Below are 21,263 nucleotides of genomic sequence, written 5' to 3'. Positions count from 1 at the left end.
AATAATAAATATAGTAAAATAATAATTAATATCTTAAAATATTCAAAATTATTTTATATATCAAAGAAACATATTTTATTAAGAAAAACATAAAATAACATACAACATTTTAAATTATTACACAAAACATTAAAAAACAAAAACATAAAACACACCATGAAATAAAATATAGAAACATATTTAATTAAAACATGAAACATAATTAATATCCAAATTTAGTCCACAAATGTTCAATTAAATCAAGTTTCAATTGGTCATGCACTTCTCTATCACGGATTATTATTTGACCATTCAACACGTTGCTAATATTTGAATTCATATTGATAGAATATGAAAGATCCACACCCTCTGCTTGTGGGAAATCAGAAACCTCAGCTTGACTGTATCCATCTCGTTCATTTTCGACAATCATATTGTGGAGTATGATACACGCCCTCATAATCAATCCCACTTGGTCTTTATCCCATAAAAGACATGGATTTTTAATGACCGCGAATCTAGCTTGTAGGACACCGAACGCACGCTCAACATCTTTTCGGTAGCTTTCTTGGCGGTCAGCAAATAAAGATGCTTTTGGAGTCTGTGGTAGTGGTATGGATTGAATAAACGTTGGCCATTTTGGATAAATACCGTCTGTCAGATAGTAAGTCAAATTGTACTCTCTGCCGTTAACGTAGTAAGTAACTTGTGGAGCTTGACCATAAAGTATATCATCAAAGACAGGAGATCGATCAAGAACATTGATATCGTTAAAAGTACCTGGAGACCCAAAAAACGCGTGCCATATCCAGAGATCATACGACGCGACCGCCTCTAAAACAATTGTTGGTTTGCCGGATCCTCGTGTATACATGCCTTTCCAAGCTGTTGGGCAATTCTTCCAAACCCAATGCATACAGTCGATGCTTCCAACCATCCCGGGAAATCCACGTTCTTCTGCAACATATAGTAATCTCTGAAGATCCTCTGGTGTGGGTCTTCTTAGATATTCATCGCCAAAGAAATTGACAACTCCACTGACAAAATGTTGCAAACATTTTCGAGCAGTTGTTTCACCAAGTCGGACATATTCGTCCACCGTATCACACCCGCCACCATATGCTAGTAGCCTAATTGCTGCAGTACATTTTTGGATCGGAGAAAGACCAAGCCTTCCTGTGGCGTCTCTTCTTTGTCGGAAATAAGGATCTTCTGCAGTAAGACGGTCGACAATACGCAAGAATAATGGCTTGTTCATTCTAAAACGTCGTCGGAATACATGGGGAGGATATGTCGGAGATTCACTGAAATAATCATTCCACAAACGGTTGTGGCCTTCTTCCCGGTTTCTTTCAATGAATTCTCGTTTCTTTTTCTTTTTCACAAAATGTTGTCCATGAATATCATGGTTATCAAAAAAATTTGCAAAATAGGACTCAAAAAGTGGATCATCATCCTTTGCAAAATTAAAATGTGAATGAGAAGAAGAACCCATTGAATAAAAAATTTAAATTACTTTAGAAGAGTAGAAGAGATGTGAATGAGTAGAAAAGATGTGAATGATATGAATGAGTAGAAGAGTTGTGTATATATAAAACTAAATTGTGTAGCTTGTGATTCTCTTCTCCCGTGAGACTTGGTTGTAATTTTATATGTTGTATTTTTGTGTTTGTTTTTTTTGTTCTCATATATCTTGTGATCCTTGTTGTATTCTTGTGTAGGAAAAAAACAAGTTCATGTGATCCTTCACATGGGAACAGCTGACCGAGTATCAAACAAAATTAAACAACACCATACACATGGGAAAAACAAGTACGAGTCACAAGATATATGAGAACTGTCCTACTTAAACATAATCAGACATAACACAACAATCAAACATAATAACACACTCTCTTCAAGTGTTTGATCTCGCTCATGTGTTCCTTGTTCCTTGTTCCTATATCGCCCCATGTGTTCCTTGTTCCTATATCGCCCCATGTGTTCCTTGTTCTGTTAACAAAAGCAAATTATAATTAAGAAATTAATAGACAGATAAGCAGTACACATAAAACATCAACTTATAATTATAATTAGACATCCGTTACACAACAAGACACAACAAGACTCAACAAGACACAACAAGACTCAACAAGACTCAACAATACTAATCATCCACTAAGTCAAGCAGCTTCTCTTTCATAGCTTCTTCTTTCGGAGTAAGCGGTCCAGTTTTGGCCAGCAAACTGTCAAGAATTTGCATTTTTGACAATCTCTCTTTCAGCAGCAATTCTTCCCTCTTGATTTCCCACATGCCTTGGTACTCCTTCAAAGCCTTCTCTTCTTTCGCTTCTGTATGAGTCTTCCTCTGTTTGGCCTTACTTGCGTCTCTGCCAATAGGCCTTGTGTTTGTTGGCTCATCTATATTACCGCCGGTCTGAGAAGCTGAAGCTTGTGTAGGATCATCAAAGAGTCTTTTCCTGTTGGTTACTTCAGGTGCTTTACCATTAACACTCTCACACCATTTCTGGTCGTAGCGTAACTCTAACCAACAATGCTCAAGAACGAATTTTTTCTGATAAATGTTATAGTACATATCATATGCTGTCCTCAGTATATCATCTTCATTCTGACCACTAGTTTTAGCCCTTACCGCAGCAGCATATGTTCCACAAAACTTCCCCACCGTATCTTGGATCTTAGACCATCTCTGTTTACACTGAACTGGCCCTATCTTCTCATTGCCATCAGAAAGAGGACTATCTGAAAAATACTTAGCAACCCTATTCCAGAAGGTCTTGCCCTTCTGATCATTGCCTTTCACAGCATCCTTGCTGGTGTTTAACCACCCGCTAATGAGAATCCGGTCATCAGAAGGTGTCCATTTCCTTCTCTCCCTACGGAACTGACTTGGGGAAGGTGTTGTGTCTTCACTTGGGGAAGCTGCGGAACTGACTTGGGAACTAAAGAGAGGAAGTGGAGACGACAGAGTAGGTATATTTGGGTAGAGGGAATCAAAAGAAATGGTTTGACTATTCATAAGTCCCACAAAATTTGTGGACTGGTTTAGCTCATGGTCTGACTCCATAGTAGCAAAGAAGAAAAGAAGAGTGGTTTATGCTTGAGAGGTGTAGAAACGAAGAATGGTTTATGGTTGGAAGATACTCGGGTTTGTGGTTTAAGATCAAGAAAAGCTTAGTTTTTAAAGTGAAGCATATTGGAGTTACAATTAATTCTCGACACCAAACACACAATGAATACACAACCTAGTCACTTCCATTAATGAAAGAACAACCACCAATTAAGAATAATTACTACCTAGTCACAAAGAAGTACACATAGGAGCACAAATCTGATATGACATGCTATAACTCACTATCCGAAAAAAGAAACTACCAAACAAACAAAGCAATCAATTTAAATATAAACAAGTTAGGTGTATATTTACCTCTTTCGGAGATTTGGTTGAAATGTTGTTTCCTTGTCGCCTTAATTGTGATTGGTTTGAGCTCAACTAAAAGAAACTCACAAAACAAGAAACAAGAAATGGTTTTAGTAACTATGTAAAGACATGACATCCATTAAAGCATAACTACAAGTACATGAGTCTTAACTAATACCAACTGTGTAAAGATTCATTAAAGACACAACAACCAACAACCAACTTACAATGTGATAGGAGAGAAAAGAGTTGATTCAATCGGTTTCAGATACACAAACCCAATTCAACCTATTATGAGAATCTAACAAGTTAATCATCACATTCACTCCTTAGAAGAAAATTTCAGGTTAATTATACAAATAAGAGAGAGAGATGAGGTAGTATAGGTTCTGTTCTGACCTCACCACATGCAGACTCAAAGAAGGTTCTCACATCAGCTTGAGAAACCTGCACTCGTAGGAAAAAATCTTTAAACAGGAGACAGTAATAAAATTATGTATACATTCTATGTAGATAGTTCAGCATTTACCTTCTTGTCGATATTTGTGCAGTAGATTGTCCTTGTGCACATCTCCCTTTCATCTTCTGACTGAATTAACCAAAACACAGTAGATATCCAAAGTAAAATTCAAAACTCAAAACTGAAACCAAAATGATTAGTATAACTTCTGATCAGTATCCCTATAGAGCTTTTTGTCACACAACCTAAAAAATACTATATTTTAAGTTGAAAGATATATAACAAACATTAATTTAAAGCTTACTTGTCCACAGTTACTAAACAAGGCAGCAAGACCCTCCTCAGTCACCTAAAATCACAAAACAGATTTGTTATACATTGATGCAACTTAACTAGAATCCGTTCCACACAACCTTAACAGAGAGTACTAATAAAAACTTACACTCTGGTCAATGTCAGAAACATACACTGTTCTTCTAATACTATCCTATCTTTGAGCCTTAGAAATCCTCCCAGTCAACCTCCTCCTCCCTTGGCTATAATTGTTTCTTCTCTGTAATAACAAAAACATCAATAAAACAGAATATAAAGCAAGCACATTTAACCAAAGTTTAAAGCTTTAACAACAAACAGAATTATTTTTACCTTCCTGGTATTATCATCCTTCTTGGCATCAGATTCAAATTCTTCACCTGATTGCTTCTTGGCTGTAGCAAAATCGTTAGCAGAGAGAAATTGATTAGGTTTCCCAACCTGATTGTTCTTCTTAGGGTTGTAGTAAGAAGGGAAAAACTCCTTGGCATCCAAAACGTAAAGGAAGAAACTTTGATTCAATCGGTTTCAGATACACAAACCCAATTCAACCTATTATGAGAATCTAACAAAGAGATTAATCAAAATTCACCAACAACAACTTCATCAGTGAATAATAAGATGAGGAGATTAAGAAGTGTTACAAACACTTCACCGAAAATTAATCTAAGTTTCCCAGATCAACCGAAATTGTCTCACAAACAAAAGACATAATTAAATTAAAATTGAGACAATTTTCAAATAAACAAATAACAATTACTAGACATGCAAGAACAATTACCTGAACAAATCGAATGGCTTGAATCTTCCCCAAATATTAGGGTTTCGACGGATCGCTCACCACCGGAATCACATGCCCCCTGCTTCACCGGAACCAAATCGCGGCCAAATCCTAGTCCAATAGCCGTGGGAATCAACTGGAAGAGAAGCAATCAGTTTCCGGAATCGAAGGAAGAAGAGATTCAAGCTGAAATCGCGAAAAGTCTCGAGAGAGAGAGAGAGAGAGAGAGAGAGAGAGAAAAGAGAAAAAAGGAAAGTGAAAGAGAGATGAAAAAAAAAATTAAACCCCTTCGTCCCAAATAAAACTCGACCCACTGATTTTGTGACACTTGTCCAGCAAGAGACGTTTCTTGCAATCCTAAAATAAGAAACGAATCTTGCATTTCTTAGCTTAGGTTTCAATAATTAATATTATCTACCCCTAAGAAACAAACTAAGAAACAACATAATTGTGCCGATGAGGATAGTCTAACTAAAACTAAAAGCATAAACGAGACATTATGGGTCTAAGTTCCTTTTCACATTTACAGGTAAATATCGAGATAAACAATTGATGCGTGGGTAATATAACATAGAAATCGAAAAAAAAAAAAAAAAAACTGACAGAAGAGAAGAGTGACATATGCAGCTTTAATTGACTTTACTAATGAACCAAATCCACAAAGGACACCATTTCTTCTCTCTCTCTCTGGTCAATTGCTCGCTTCCCGTGTCGTGGAAAATGATTCTTCCAATGCAGTTAATAAACATCAATCATCACTCTTTTTTATTATTATTCTTTACACTTTTCTATTTTATTTATATTTTCTCTTTGTTCTTAAAAATATAAATTTCTTGGCCAATAAAAAAGAAAACAAAAACAAATTCACTCGAATAACATTGTTTCGATGCAAAAAGTTACTAGACATTTTTTCGTCAGACAAATAAAACACATTTATGAGAATGAGGTATGTGGTGAAACTTAAAATCTTTGTCAGACGTATTGCAATTTTATTTTTTCTTTTTCAGTTTAAACTTTTATTCTCCTAGTCACGTTTATATAAACATTTTCTTAGAATCTCGATGTCTTTTTAGGAAATTGTTTAATAAAACCAATAAATTCCGGAACTCGAAATTCCACTTGAGCTGTTAAATTATATACTAATGGCATGTTGTCCTTTCATAATTAATCATCCACTACAAGCTGAAGCGAATTTGATCATTTTATGTGAAATCTTTTTTCTTTTAATAAAAAAATTTATGTGAGTTCTCCTACTTCTTTTAAGTTTGATTAAGAGATTATTAACACAAACACAGAAGAAAAAAACTAAAAGTTAGTTACTTGCCTATAAAAACCAATGTTGTAAGATTTTCTTGAGTTTTGTCTATTAACTAAACACTCCGAGTAACTAGGAACCAATCAAGAAATCCCAATCTCATCTCTATTTTAACGCTAAACAGCTGGAGATTCTATCCAGTCCCCCAAAAATAAAAATCACATAAACATACAAAATTAACGACATGGATATCATAATTAATAGGACGATAACATTTTAATAACCACGATAAGATTACACTTGACGTTTATATAATAACGAACCAAATAAACCCATCTCTCAGACCAATGTCCTCTTGTGATCTCATTTTCGTTCCACAATACTTATATACTAAATTAACATAAAAATAAAAATAAAGATAGCTTCCTTCATTTTTATTTTTACTTGGAACTACTAATAATACACTCATGATTTCTAAATTAACGCCAACTGTTTCAGCTAGAGTTGACCATAAGCATGAGCAAAGTAGGAAAGAGCTCCAACTAGTGGTGCATTGATGTAAGTAGCCGGCTCGGACTGCTCGTAATCAGATCGTTTGTCCGGGAAGCGATCATGCTGGTCCGGACCACCAACGACTGCACCAACAAGGAAATTAGGGTTCGGAGATTGAGAGTTCATGATTGCGAACCCTTGGTGGCATTGGATCTTGGCCGGGTGGCTTGCAACGCAAGGTAAAGATGAGCCTCGGTGGTGGATTCGACGTGGGAATTTCGGACCGTAACCAACCATGTAAGACATTCTTAATGGGTTGTCTCCAAGTAAATAATCCACCTATTAATTAATTAAATCAAGAAATAATTATGAAAAAAATGTTTCAACAAACTCATTTAAAATGAGAGATTTTTTTTTAGAAGTGGACCTGTCTCTTGGCGATGGAGCGGAGGCGGCCAGGAGTGTAGACGGAGCCACCGCAATGGACGACGGTTTTGGCGGAGGTTAAGTATTTAGCATAGGTTAAGAGCAAGAACGATGTTGACGTCACGTATTGCATGTTGGCGTCTGCCATCTTAAATAATAATCCACCTACATAACAGTAAAATAGGTAACAAAGTTAATTAATTTCGTAATTTTTTAAGGGTTTAACGAGAATAAAGGGGGCAGAGATGAGAATAAGTTAAAATAAGAGGGAGTAAAATGCAAGAACCTGGGGTATACTGAGTAGAAGAGAAAGGAGCTCCAGGAATAACAGAGCAGATGAAATTATCAGCATGACCTTTGTACTCATGTAGTGTCTTCACATTCTGAACCAAAAATGCCTTCAAACACACACACACGCACAAATTAAAATCACACATTTAATTAATTAATTATTTTTGTTTATATAAATCAAAAAAGATTAGATTTCTTTAATTAAAGTTTAACCTTTGTAAGAAGAATTCTGGCACCAGCATGCTTGTTATCCCAACCAAAAGTGTTGTCATACTCAGCAGCTCCAAGGATTTGTCCATTAGTTTTTATGTAATTCAAATATTTAAGATTCTTTGTAGCTTTCTGTAACCAAGCAGCTCCCCACAACAACTCATCCTACAAAAAAAAAAAAAAATATCCATTAAAAATTACAAATCTTTATCCAAAAGTCTGAAAATTATGTATGTAAAAGAAACTCATTTTTATTACCTGATAACCAGAGTAAGAGCAATAAAATGGACAAACGTCAGGTTTCAACCCTGCACTGTAAGTTCCTCTGTATCTGTCTGCAAATGCAAAGACACTGATGGCTCGTTTAAGGAGAACTTTGGAGTAGGAAGGATCAGATTTCCTGAATACAATAGCGGCTGCGGCTAGAGCTGCTGCGGTTTCAGCGGCGACATCAGAACCAGGAGTGTTCTTGTCAACTTTAAACACGCTTCTCACAGTATCCATGTCTTCTGGTCTTTCCCAGCAAGAATGGTCTTTGTTAGCATCACCAACTTGAACATAAATGGTGTCAGGATGTGAAGTGGCTTTGAGGAGGTAATCAGTAGCCCAACGAATCGCTGTTTTAGCGTTTTGTAGTTCAGATTTCATGAGACCACCGAATTCAATTACACTCCATGACAGCATTGTGGTTGTGAATGCCATTGGGAATCCAAACTTGATATTGTCTCCTGCATCATAGTATCCTCCAACCAGGTCCACCTAATCAACAAAAACAAAAACCCCAATTTTAACACAAATTAGATATTTTTGAAACAGAGGGATTAAAAGCATATATAATAAAGGTTTGATCTTTTCACGATAGTGATACAGATTTTAACCTACATTGTTGAGAATCTTTGAGATCTATCACTAACTTAGCAAACCCATTTATGAAAAAAATTAGGGATTTGAGAAAAGGGAAAAAAAAAAAAAACCCTAACTTTTTTATCCTCTGTTTTTTTTTTCCTATGCAGTAAACTCATGAATAAAGGTTGAGTCTTTTGATGATATTGATACAAAACTTAACCTACATTGTTGAGATCTATCAGTAAACAACCAAACCCATTTCATATTTCCACAAATAACAAAAAAACTCCAAAAAAAGAGGAGAAGAGAGTGAGAAAAGTTGAGGTGGTTTACATGAAGCGCAGAGCCATCAGAGAGACCAGAGTCTTTTCTCCAAGTCATTCTCTGGTTAGGAGGAAGTTTCCCAGACCTTTGGCCTTCAAAGAACAGGATTGATTTGGTGAGAGCGTCTTTGTAGTTGTGTTTGGCCAAGTGGTGACGATGGTGATGGGTGGCGTAAAAAGAAGAAGCAGAGTAGGAGGAGAAGCCATTGCAGAGAAAGAAGAAGAAAGAGAGGAAAATGGTGACTCTGAAAGCTTTGGAAGAAGAAGAAAACAGAAGAAGAGCCATTTCGATCTCTAAAGAGAAAGAAAGAGAAAGAGAGAGCTGCTTCTATTAACCAACCAACGAATTAGATTTTAGAAGCTGCTTTGTGGGAAACAGAGGAAGTGGCTCAGCTTTTTATAGAGGGAAATAAAGGTTAACCTCTCTCTCTCTCTCTCTGGCTAAGTTAAAAAGTTTTTGACTACTCTTTTTTTGTGTGTTTCCCATATGGGTTAAAAGAGAGCTGAGATTTTTGGTTTGGTTTGTCAGAGATGTAGCCGAGAGAGCGGGAAAAAAAAGAATATTTGTATAGTTTTTGTCCAAAATCAGAATAAATATATAATTGAGGGGTTTTTTTGGAAAATATTCAAGAAGAACTCAATGTCCGTACTTAATTACTTATGTTTGTTTCTACTCGTTTGGGAGATGGAAACCCATTCGCAATCTAACTTGTAATATGACTAAGATTCATTTTATTTCTGTATCAGATTTCATATTCTGAATACAAATGGATAAGATTCGGCGCTTGTGAACTATATGTAAATGACAAAACATTGTATTTCAAAATATATTTCCTTTCAATTATGTTAAAAAAAAAAAAAAGTGTTTCAGTTTATTCTTCTTTGTTAACTTTGGTTTCAATGAGTTTTTATAAGAACATTACAACAAATGAAGTTTCGACGGTTGGTGAAAGTTGGAGATCAGGTGAGAGACTCGTTTAGAGACAACGTGGCGAGTTGATGAACGCTACCGATTTTTTTGGCGATTTCGCGTTTTCTTTGCGATTTCTCCACCGGAGATCGGCTTCACGCCGGTCGCCGAGAATATTTCCCCTTTCTCCCTCCTAATTTCTTTTCTGCTTCTTTCCCCGGTCAAACACCATGTCAGATCCGCCAGATCCCCCAGTTCCGCCAGCGTCCCAAGCCCTAGATCCGGTTTCTGTTCCTTCTCTCGCCTCTGCTCAAGCCTCTCCCCCTCCCTCGTCGATCCCAAAGCAGGTTCCTTTCGCTGATGCACCCTCTCATGCTGAACGATTTAAGGCCTCCCTGCGGAATCTTCGCAAAATTGAAACACCAGTGCTCTTGGAGGATGGTATCCCCGTCGTTCAAGCCCCTGCCTCAGTCCTTTTACGGTCAGCAGACCAGTGGAAAGGTCACATCGTCGCTCAGTTTCACGGTTTAATTCCTCCGTCGTCAAAGATTTTTTCAGATCTGAACCCAGTTTGGGGAAAGTTTGGAAGTATTACCATTCGGCAAGTCTCAGATACCTCCTGCCTCATCCTTATTCCCTGTGTCAAAACTCGTGAATGGGTTCTTCAAGTCGGTTACTGGCAAGCTGGTAATTGTGCTTTCAATGTGTATCCCTGGTCGTTGGATGCAACTTTGGAAGCTCAAGAACTTAAAACGGTTCCAACCTGGGCCGTATTACATAATGTGCCTCCTCAGTTATACTCGCTATCCGGGATTAGCGTTATTGCTAGTGCGATAGGTGAACCGCTCCACACAGAGAAGTCCAAACTCGACCCTTATTACATGGGTAAAACAAAAGTGAAAGTTGAAATCTCCTTGGAAAAGTCCCCGCCAATCACTATCATTGTTAGGGATGAGCTCATGAATTCGGTGAAGGTGAATGTCTCTTATCCGAGGTTGCCACCTAAATGTTGCAATTGTGAGAAGTTTGGGCATCTAATTAATCGTTGCCCTCTCCCACTTATGAAGAAAAGTGGTCCTCTGAAGAGTGTCGGCTTCTCCGCGGGGGGTGTTGCAACTGCGAAGTCCTCCGTTCCTTTAGCATCAGGATTGGCGTCTGATCAGGTTGTTGTTCCCTCCGTCACCTCGGTCAACCCTGTTCAGGCTGTCCCTCCCCAGGCTGCGCCTGTCTCTAGCTCGAGTGTTAAACCACCATCCGGTGGTCAAGAAGCAATCAAGGGTTCGAAGTCACAGTACTCCTCCAGTGGATACGGCTGTTAAGAATCAGGACAACCCTGTCTATGATGTTTCTCAAGAGTTGGTGACTTCTTGGGTAAAAACGAGTGCTGAAGTGAGGAAGAATAGTGGTGTTCCTTCTCTGGAAATGGAAGAGTCTTCCTCGACTCAAGGACATTCTGAGGAGCAGTGGACCGTGGTAGGGTCGAAGTCGAAGGCAAAGGGTAAGCAGAAACCTAGCCAGTCTTCTCATGGAGGTCAGGATCAGAAATCCTCTCAATCAGTGGGTGGAATTCCAGGAGCTTTGGTTGCTAAGAAGTTAGCAAAACTGGACTCTAAGAAATCAAAGGGTATGTTAAGGAAGGAGGATAAGTTTCAGGATATGAAACCGTGCCCTGAGAAGTATAGGATCGCCTCCTCTGTTTTTAACTCTCAGCCTAACCGAGGTAGTTCCTCGGTTAGTGACTGTTAGTCTCCATAAGAGCTTAAGCTCTACCTTCACTTTTGGGTTATTGATGACGAAGGTTTTTTGTTGGAATATAAGGGGTTTGAACAGTTTCTCTCGACAGAGATTTTTGAGAAGTTGGGTCCTTTCTAATAAGCCTCTTCTAGGCAGTATTTTGGAGACGCATGTCTCGGAGGAGAATGTGGATCAAGTTCTACGGGCCTCCTTTCCAGGGTGGAGAGGAGAACATAACTATTAGCTTGCGGAAAATGGTCGGATATGGGTTGTTTGGGACCCCTCCATATCTGTCATTTGTTTATACAAGTCGGCTCAAATAATGTTATGTGCGGTATATATTCCGAGTACTAGAGAAAACTTTGCTGTTGCTTTTGCTTATGGTTATAATACTCAGACTCAAAGGAGAAATCTATGGGAGGACATTAAGCTCATTGTTCAGAATTCTCCTGCCCGGGAAACACTCCTTCTGATTCTTGGGGATTTCAACCTGATCCTCTACGCAAATGAGCATTTCTCGTCCCTGCCTCATCCACTGCCAATCTCAGGTATGTCAGAATTTCTTCAATGCACTACCGAAAATGAGTTATCTGATCTGGAGAGTAGAGGAGCGTTTTATACTTGGACAAACAATCAACCGGAGGATCCTGTTCTTCGCAAGTTAGATCGGGTGTTGGTTAACGATCAGTGGAGGGAGACTTTCCCGGATTCTTTAGTGGTGTTTGATCCTCCTGGTGACTCGGATCATTCTCCTGCTTTAGTATATACCTCTGCTCTTATAGAAAGAAGCAAGAAGTCCTTCAAGTATTTTTCCTTCCTCTCTTCCCATCCGCGGTTTAAGGATGTCATCGCTGATGCTTGGAGATTAGAGGTTCCTGTTGGTTCAAAGTTGTTTACTCTGGCTCAACGTATGAAAGTGGTCAAAGCAGCTTGTAGACAATTAAACAGAGAAGGCTTTGGGAACATTCAACAGAGAACTAAAGATGCCTTGGCTCAACTTGAATCTATTCAATCGGCTCTTTTAGTGTCTCCTACTACCTCTTTATTCAGGCAAGAATTTGTAGCCAGGAAGAAGTGGCGGTTTTTTGCGGATGCTCAGGAGTCCTTCTATAGACAAAAGTCTAGAGTAAGGTGGTTAGCCGAAGGAGATGCAAACACAGCTTTTTTCTTCAAGTCTGTGCTAGCAAACCAAGGGTTCAATGCTATAAAGTACCTCAGAGATGATAATGATGAGCGGATCTACAATGTAGGTCAGATTAAGGATCTCTTGGTCTCCTACTACCAGAACATGCTTGGCTTAGAGAATCAGTCCGTTGATCCTATGTCGGTAGCTGAGATTGAGGACCTCACTACCTTTAGGTGCCTTCCGGAACTAGCATCTCAACTTCTTCAGATTCCCACAGAAGCAGAAATTCGAAGAGCAATTGTTACTATGCCAAAATCAAAGGCTCCTGGCCCTGATGGTTTCCCGGTGGAGTTTCTCAGAGAGGCATGGGATATTGTGGGTCAAGATACGGTAGACGCAATCAAACATTTCTTCACTTCGGATCATCTACCAAGGTCGTATAACTCAACTGCCATCACCCTCATCCCAAAGATTCCAGGAGCAGATAAGATCACTCAATTTCGTCACATCTCTTGTTGCAATACGGTCTATAAGGTCATAGCGAGATTATTAAAGCAGAAGATTAAACTCTTTATTGCTGATGCTGTCCAAGGGAACCAAGTGGATTTTGTTCAGGGGCGTCATCTGTGTGAAAACGTCCTCTTGGCATCTGAATTAGTCTCTAATTTCCATGTCACGGGTCATACCACCAGAGGATGTCTGCAAGTAGACCTCGCAAAGGCGTATGATAACCTCAATTGGGACTTCCTTCACAATGTTCTTCTCGCTCTAGACCTTCCTCTGCAGTTTATTGCCTGGATCAGAGAGTGTTATACTACACCCTCCTTCAGCATTGCGTTTCATGGTGAGCTCATTGGGTATTTTCCGGGAAAGAAAGGACTCCGTCAAGGTGATCCTATCTCTTCACTTCTGTTTGTTTTGGCGATGGATGTGCTTTCCAAGAAGTTAGACATGGGAGCTTTGGAAGGACATTTTGGGTCTCACCCAATGTGTCTAAATCCGCTTGTGACTCATCTTAGCTTTGCTGACGACATTCTCATTTTCTTTGATGGAGAACAAACCTCTTTGGAAGGTATTTTGGATATTCTAGAGGAGTTCAAATCAGGTTCGGGGTTAGGCATTAATAGAGAAAAATCTGCTTTGTTTCTCGATGGTGACAATCTGCAACTACACCAGAGTCTAGCTGAGTCTGCCGGTTTGACTCAGGGCTCCTTCCCGGTTCGTTATTTGGGAGTCCCTCTGTCGACAAAGAAGATGACGAGGCAAGACTTCCAGCCGCTTTTGGATAGAGTTCTTTCCAGGTTTAACTCTTGGACTGCTAGACATCTATCCTTTGCGGGGAGACTCCAATTAATACAGTCTGGCATTTACTCTACTATAACCTTTTGGGCTTCTATCTACATTCTCCCTAAGAGTTATTTGGAGGAAATTGAGAGTTTATGCAATGCCTTCCTTTGGAAAGGAGCTCCGAACTCAGCTAGGGGAGCTAAGGTTAGCTGGGAATCAGTTTGCACACCGAAGGAGAGTGGTGGTCTGGGGTTGAAAAGGCTAATTCATTGGAATAAAGTCCTTGGTTTAAAGCTGATATGGTTGCTGTTCTCAGCGAGTGGTTCTTTATGGGTTTTTTGGGTTCGACGACATCTCATTGGTAACCAGTGTTTTTGGACTCTGAATGGCTCTGGTTCAGGCAGTTGGCTATGGAGAAATCTTTGTAAGCTGCGATCGTTGGCACGGCCTTACATAGTCTGCGAGGTGGGGTCTGGTATCAAGTGCAGGTTATGGACCGATAATTGGACTTCCTTAGGTCCCTTATTGGATTTAACAAGCGAGTCAGGGCCCAGAGTTGCAGGTCTTCCGCTTCACTCAGTTGTTGCGGATGCTCTGAGAGAGGATCAATGGTGGATTGCTAGTAGTAGAAGTCAGAATCCAATCATTCAATTGTTGAGAGCCTGCATTCCTCCTTCCTCAGCTGTTAACTTACACTCAGATGCTCCAGAGGATCGTTATCTCTGGAAGATTGGAGATGCAGCCCCTTCCAACAGTTTCTCGACAGCCACTACCTGGGATCATCTTCATCCAGTGGGTGTCAAGGTGGATTGGTTTGAGTCAGTTTGGTTCAAGGGCAGAATCCCGAAGCATGCTTTCATCTCTTGGCTTAACTCTCAACATAGGCTCCTTACCAGGGATCATTTGGTGAGTTGGGGTCTCTTGGTACCTTCTACTTGTCTCCTTTGCAACACTTATGATGAGTCTCGTCAACACCTGTTTTTTGATTGTTCATATTCGAAGGAAGTTTGGTATTATTTCACTAGCAAAGCCCATCTTTATCCTCCTCTTAACTTTGAGGATGGAGTTAGATGGCTGAAGAATCCTTGCAGAGACAAGAACGTAGCTTGGATTCTTCGGCTAGCTTACCAAGCTTCAGTTTACTCTATATGGAAGGAGCGTAACACGCGGATTCATACTGCCTCTTCTCGACCAGCTTCAACAGTACTCATGGAAACAAAGACTATGCTCAGGTCGCATTTAGGTCCATTAACACTCAAGCAAAGAGTCTCTAATCCGTCTGATACGCTTCTGGTTACATGGTTTCGTGTGTTTCAATAACCATATTGTTGCCTCTTTGTTCTGTGTTTGTTTTCTCTGTAACTGCTCCTTATTTCGAGCCACTCGATGTAACTTGGTTCTACCTCTCAAATGAATGAAAGGTTCTTCAAAAAAAAAAAAAAAAAAAAAAATGAAGTTTCGACACACGCCTCTAACTAGGCTTGGGCCAGGATCATGAATTGATTCTGTAGCCTCAAAGGATCGTTCCTCCACACTTGTTTTGTATAACTATTTCTCGAGGGCTGGTTACGTTTGAGACCACACACCTATACGGTTGGGTTAGTTTTCACATGGACGATCTTGATGGGCAAATCGGTCTTCAAATCATATTGTTTAAACAAAATAAAGTTTGTTCATTATCCAAATCATGTTATACAGAACAAACATTTCATGCTTAATTTGTCGTTTTATATTGCTCGAGATTTTTTTATTTTTTTTTGGTAGGGTGTTCGAGATTAATGTATACTTACTACTTTAATAAATGATATGAAACAGTTCAAAATTATTTACTATATAATTTTAAGGAAACGAGGAATCACTAAAGTGTGGGGTACTCACACTATATAAGTTTTGGACGTTATGATTAAGATTCGATTTTAACCAAATAGCAAATTTGTATTTACTGTTCTATCATGCATGTATCACCTTTAATAAATATATTTTTTAATTGTGGCGATTGATTTTGTTATTTATGCACCATATAAGTCATATAGATGCCAAATAATTATTCATAGCAGTTTTAGACCCTTGAACTGTGTCTAGACAATTTTATGGACATTTGTTTTTGTGTAGATTGTATATTGATGATGAGACTTGGACTTGTGACTTTAAAATTTTAATCATTCCACATACATGTGTGCATGTGATCAGCCTTTTACTACGAATCTATAATGAAGTATAAACTCTGGCCACTATAACAATTATTAGGAACTAGTAGTGGTTTTTTTTTTCTTTTTCTTTTTAGTCTAACCCGTAACATATATATATGAGTGCTAATTGGAATTGTTATGCGTTCTGCTAAGAAAAGGTTACAATTATTTGAATAATAATGTACGGTAAAAGCGTTACAGCAATGATCATCATAACATTATCGGCAAGCCAATCACTTAATTTACGGAAAATTAAAATAAACGTCTGAGGGCCCAAATCATATCACAGGTAAATAGTGCTTCACTTTATCTAGACAATTTCATATATTTTCACAAGTTCCAAAATTAAACTGTTTTGAATTAGTTATATACAAATTGAGTAAAGGAAAACTGAACTTGAACCAGGAGTACGTACGTGGTTTTCATGAATGAATAGCTAATACTGGCAAAGTGATTATGCTAGGAAATGTAAGGAGAGAAGGTTATCGTATACGATTCGGGATGGCATGCGGGAATAATGTGAGCGAAATGTGCAATCGGGTGGTGATTATTACGTCGATGTGCATTTTCCTTTCTTTCCGAACATGGTAAATCGTCAGCTAGAGAGCCCAAAAGTTCGAATTTGTTATTGACAAAATGCAATGCAACATGGTGTCAAACTATGGAACTAGTTTGGCGTTTGGCTTTATGCCCAAAACATCAATGAATACATCCAACCAAATAGTGAAAGTGTTATGGGCATATAAAGTAGATGATGATCTTTTATTTTGTCAAGACTCATCGTCACCGCAAAGGAAATTAACGAGCATGCGGAGCACCCCCAACTTTATTAAATTTGTCAAGAATCTCAAAATCAAACTGTTTTAGATTTTTCAGGGTCTCAAATTAAATATTTGTCTTTTTCTTCATAATAAAACAAATTTGATGGAAGACATAATTGATCAAATTCATCTAATTTTACCATGTAGCTCATTTTGAATAACAACTAAACATGATCGGTAGTAAAGCGTTTTGGTTCTTACTTTCTTATAAATCAGTACTTGTGCACCATGTTGCAAGTTCAATTTTTAGAAAATGCAAATGTTTTTTTTTTGCTTATTTATATAGATCGTGAATTCGAACTTCTCGAATGTTTCATCGCTGTTCAAATTGAGCCATCTATATATTATGAATTCCAAATGTGTGTGCTACGTATGATCAATCTTTTAAAATATAAACAGATAATTAAAAAATATTATTTTCATGTAATTTATAACCGATAGAATCTTAACACAACATTACTCTTTGTATAATATTATTTATTCAATAATCTATTCTATTAAAACTGAAATACTCACTATACTCCAATTGGACCATGATTTTGTTTTGGTACGTTTATCATTAAAAATGATTAGAGAATCACTTAATTTAATTAAATTAACCTATAGTTTCGATTTATCTAAATGACTATTATACCTTTGGGTCGATCACTTAAAACTAACCGGGTCGGGACGCGGATCCTCTCTGACCCGAAAATAGAAGAAAAAAAAATTTGCGCATCTGTTTGTTCTCCAAATCATGGAGTTTTCATGTGCGCTTCTGTGACCCGAAAATATATGGGAATGTCGTACTTATATCATGTGCGCTTCTGTGATGATTCCACATGCATTATGACCCTCCAAAACAAAACACGATAAAAAGAGGGAAAAAAAAATTAAAAATAAAAGTTTGGATTCATGTTCTTATTCTCCTTTTTCCTGCTTCTCTGTAAGAAGTTTTTTCCCATTATTGCACAACCAAGAAAACAGATGGTAAAGGCTTTATATTTCACTGGAAAAACAAAGAATTACATATGTGGACAAATAAATAAGTTTCTTTGACTAAATTATAGTTTAACTTTTTCTTTTAATTAGTTTAAGTTCATGATACGGTTATGAAGTATGAACCATCTTTTTTTTGTCATTCTCTCAAAATATTAAACTGAAATTGAGAACTCAAGCTGTCTGTCACAACATTTTAATCTCACTTAGTATGAGATTTATCTATAATCTATAGACTAACCATAGCTACATTTAACATATACTCATGTCACATTGAAACCATAGCAGCTCTGAAACTGTAATACACAAATACTATACGTGCAATAAAACTTATCAAGAATGTTGATAAATTTATAAGTCTTGATTCCATCTTTACGATCCAATATGGTGGTTACAACATTTTAGCTTGCTTCATGATTATCAGTTCTAACTATTAATTAGAAGCCGAGACTAAAAGGGATACCAGTAGAATTAATCCATGTGTCACCATGGATAAATGGACCGACGGTGAATTGGGTTGCCTCCGTTGAGTTTTCGATGCGTCTAAAACCGGACCATTTGACCCGCTCTGTCATGTTTGCACCAGGCCCTTCATTCATGTACTCTCCATAATATAAGGGTTCAAGTCCAGATTTGTTATCCCACTCCAACCATCCAGAAGGATTTATGAGATCATCAATATATGATTTTATGATAACCGTCCTAGAATAGTTTCTCCATGGCCGACCGAAGTACGCCGTGAAGTTACCTTTCACAGGGATCAGATCAGGTGCGGCCAAGATTCTACTATGAATTATAGATATACCAGTGGGCTGCCTCGACCCATTGCGGCTTTGAGCGGTAAATGCAATCTTCTGGTGAGGAATTGGTCTACGAGCATAAAGACTACAGTTCTGGAACACAACAGCCGCGTTGCCGCATATGAAATCGATTGTACCATATATATCGCATTCTCGGTAAAACTGTTTGGCTGAATGAACATAAAGGGTGTCTTGGTAACCATAGAACGCGCAACGGTAGAAGGCAGAGAGATCAGAGCCGCTTCGCAATGCCACAGCCTGTTTTTTGGCCGGTCCAGCAAAATTCACGAATGTTATGTCCTTAGCTATGAAGCCTTTCCCTTTCACGCCTGCATACACAATTACATTATATAGGTTAGGAAAAAAAACAGAGGAATTGTATGAAGTACTTTTGTTGCGGAGAGATTAGTAGATATCTTTAAATTAGATTTTATTTGGGCTCAAAATATAATTTGGTCTCAGCCCATCAAGATATCTCTAAATTTAAACTGAACTCTTTATCAAAATGCTCTACTACTAACCTACGGTAGCAGTTCGAAAAGTTGGCCATCCATCAACGCAGTTGCGGTTTGCTTTTATGACTGTTTTTCCGATACCGTCTCCGACAAACATTATCATTGTCTTCTTCTTCGGTACTTCGACGTTCTCAAAATATTCTCCACCTTTTATATAAATAATAAATCTACCAAAAAAATGGAAGAATTAATATTAGACTATGACTTGGGAAAAAAAAAACATGACATGTATTAATACGGTTAAAACCAAAAAGATTATCATTTCATTTTCGTAAACCTGAATTGCATGTGTCACGTCTCAAGTGTGTTAGTGTATCCCTCAGTGGCTCACATACACAGATATTTATAAGGAACTATGTAATGTTGTTAGAAAAAAAAAATTATGTAATGTTGTTAGAAAAAAAAAATTATGTAATGTTGTTAGAAAAAAAAATATTATGTAATGTTTTTAGAAAAAAAAAATAGTAACGTTGTTAGAATAAAAAATATTATGTAATGTTGTTAGACTTAGACATTTGCAGAATCGTGAAACTATTTTTACGTGTGTACCAATTAGATTTAAGTGACTTAATATGGTGCATGCAATTCATTTTAATTTTAAATAAATGAATAAAAATTCTGATAAATTGTGATTAGTGAAAACTTGGGAAATCATTTCTTCATTATTGGTGCCATGTTTGTACTTTTTTCTTTTTTTCAAATGTTAACTTGACTACATAACGGGTTAAGATTTTATGTACCTAGTTTCGCTAGAGTTTGGAGCGGCAGAGACGGCGGCACTAATGGTTGTGAAGTTTCCGGTTCCATCCTTCGCCACCGAGAGATTGAAACTGGTCTCTTGTACTGGAGCTTGAAGGAGTCTCTGGTCAAACTCTGAGACCCAACCCGGGTACTTAACGTCAACATCAGATGATTCCCGGGACGGGTTCTTCCTCGACATCACCTGAAGCATGTCGAGGGAATTACTGAGGTTGTTAGAGATGTTTAAGATGCTCTCCTTCAAGTTCTTAGGCAATGCAACACTCATATCATTGTTATTCTCATTGTCATTGCGACATCTCGAGAAACCATCTAGACACGTGTCTTGGTTTGTGATGGCGTTGCTGAGCAACATTTTGACGTCATGGGACTCAAAGGATGAAGATCGGAGGTTAGAGAGTGCGGCTTGGAGATCTGAGATGGTGTCGTCGAGTAGACCAAGACAGTCTTCTAATGCGCAACGTTCACGGCTGCTTAGGTTTGGACCAAAACGGTTTTGGAGGTCGGAGAAGCTGGAGGAAGCGACACTAACCTTTAAGATGGTTTGGTTTAAGGTGGCGATTACGAGCTCAGGGGTGACTTTGGTTCCGGTCAAATGCTGTGTTTTGTGAGTGGTGTATGATGCTGAATGAGATGAAACGACGGCGGATAAGAAGATTAGGTGATAGGTTAACGGCAGTAAGTTGAAAAATAAGTGTTTTGGTTTATTTCTAATTGGATTGTTCATCTTTTTTTTTTTCTTTAAGATTGTAGTACAATCGAAAGAAAAAATAAAAGACAAAGCTGAAATGTAAAAAAAGGGAATGGTGTGTGGTCTTATATAAACTTCCCAATGTAACAATATATATGCGAAGAATGTTATATACAACAAATTAAATAAAAGAGAAACTGGGAATTTAATATTATGTTGACTAACACAAATCCTTTTAATAGTAATTATTTCAACTTAATATATACTTATTTAGATAAATTGATTTAAAGGGATAATTTTGTTTTGTTTGTCCATCTGCCCTATTTGTAGCTCATTTCTACATTTGAAAAGACGTTGTAAATATTCCTTTCCATGCTTACATAAAAAATAATAATACAGAGATTAGAGAACACATCTTACTAGGCTAGTAGCTACTACCCAAAACCATTAATACAAAGATCAACACATCTTACTAGCTAGTAGCTACTAACCAAAAATAATTAACAGAAAGATCAAAACACATCTTACTAGCTAGTACCTACTTACCAAAACCCATTAACACCCAAAGGTCAGAACACATCTTACTAGCTGGTACCTACTTACCAAAATCAATTAACACAAAGATCAAAACACATCGATCTTACATTATAGCAAGTA

The 21,263-nt window shown here is 37.8% G+C and overlaps 2 protein-coding genes and 1 pseudogene across 3 annotated transcripts; all 3 read right to left on the bottom strand.

The window, feature by feature from the left end:
* Positions 1–1,704: 1,704 nt before the first annotated feature.
* Positions 1,705–5,101, bottom strand: LOC147930002 (polyadenylate-binding protein-interacting protein 9-like; annotated as a pseudogene). Its single transcript, XR_015577732.1, has 7 exons — positions 4,954–5,101; positions 4,506–4,567; positions 4,303–4,413; positions 3,930–4,209; positions 3,800–3,847; positions 3,407–3,472; positions 1,705–1,971 (listed from the first exon to the last, which is right to left on the bottom strand). The product of XR_015577732.1 is annotated as a polyadenylate-binding protein-interacting protein 9-like (transcript).
* A 1,358-nt stretch (positions 5,102–6,459) lies between these two features.
* Positions 6,460–9,301, bottom strand: LOC104737552 (endoglucanase 17). The gene is made up of 6 exons (XM_010457750.3): positions 8,807–9,301; positions 7,886–8,386; positions 7,631–7,792; positions 7,413–7,524; positions 7,128–7,291; positions 6,460–7,039 (listed from the first exon to the last, which is right to left on the bottom strand). The coding sequence occupies exons 1-6, from the start codon at positions 9,080–9,082 to the stop codon at positions 6,707–6,709; spliced, it is 1,548 nt and encodes a 515-aa protein (XP_010456052.1). The 5' UTR covers positions 9,083–9,301; the 3' UTR covers positions 6,460–6,706.
* An 8,787-nt stretch (positions 9,302–18,088) lies between these two features.
* On the bottom strand, positions 18,089–20,757 carry LOC147930001 (putative pectinesterase/pectinesterase inhibitor 39). Its single transcript, XM_087481175.1, has 3 exons — positions 19,897–20,757; positions 19,163–19,323; positions 18,089–18,970 (listed from the first exon to the last, which is right to left on the bottom strand). The coding sequence occupies exons 1-3, from the start codon at positions 20,640–20,642 to the stop codon at positions 18,279–18,281; spliced, it is 1,599 nt and encodes a 532-aa protein (XP_087337301.1). The 5' UTR covers positions 20,643–20,757; the 3' UTR covers positions 18,089–18,278.
* Positions 20,758–21,263: the final 506 nt, after the last annotated feature.

Source organism: Camelina sativa, chromosome 13, assembly GCF_030686135.1.
Source record: "Camelina sativa cultivar CO46 ecotype springtype chromosome 13, ASM3068613v1".
NCBI classification, from domain to species: Eukaryota; Viridiplantae; Streptophyta; class Magnoliopsida; order Brassicales; family Brassicaceae; genus Camelina; species Camelina sativa.
This window is presented reverse-complemented; position numbering and strand designations above follow the sequence as displayed.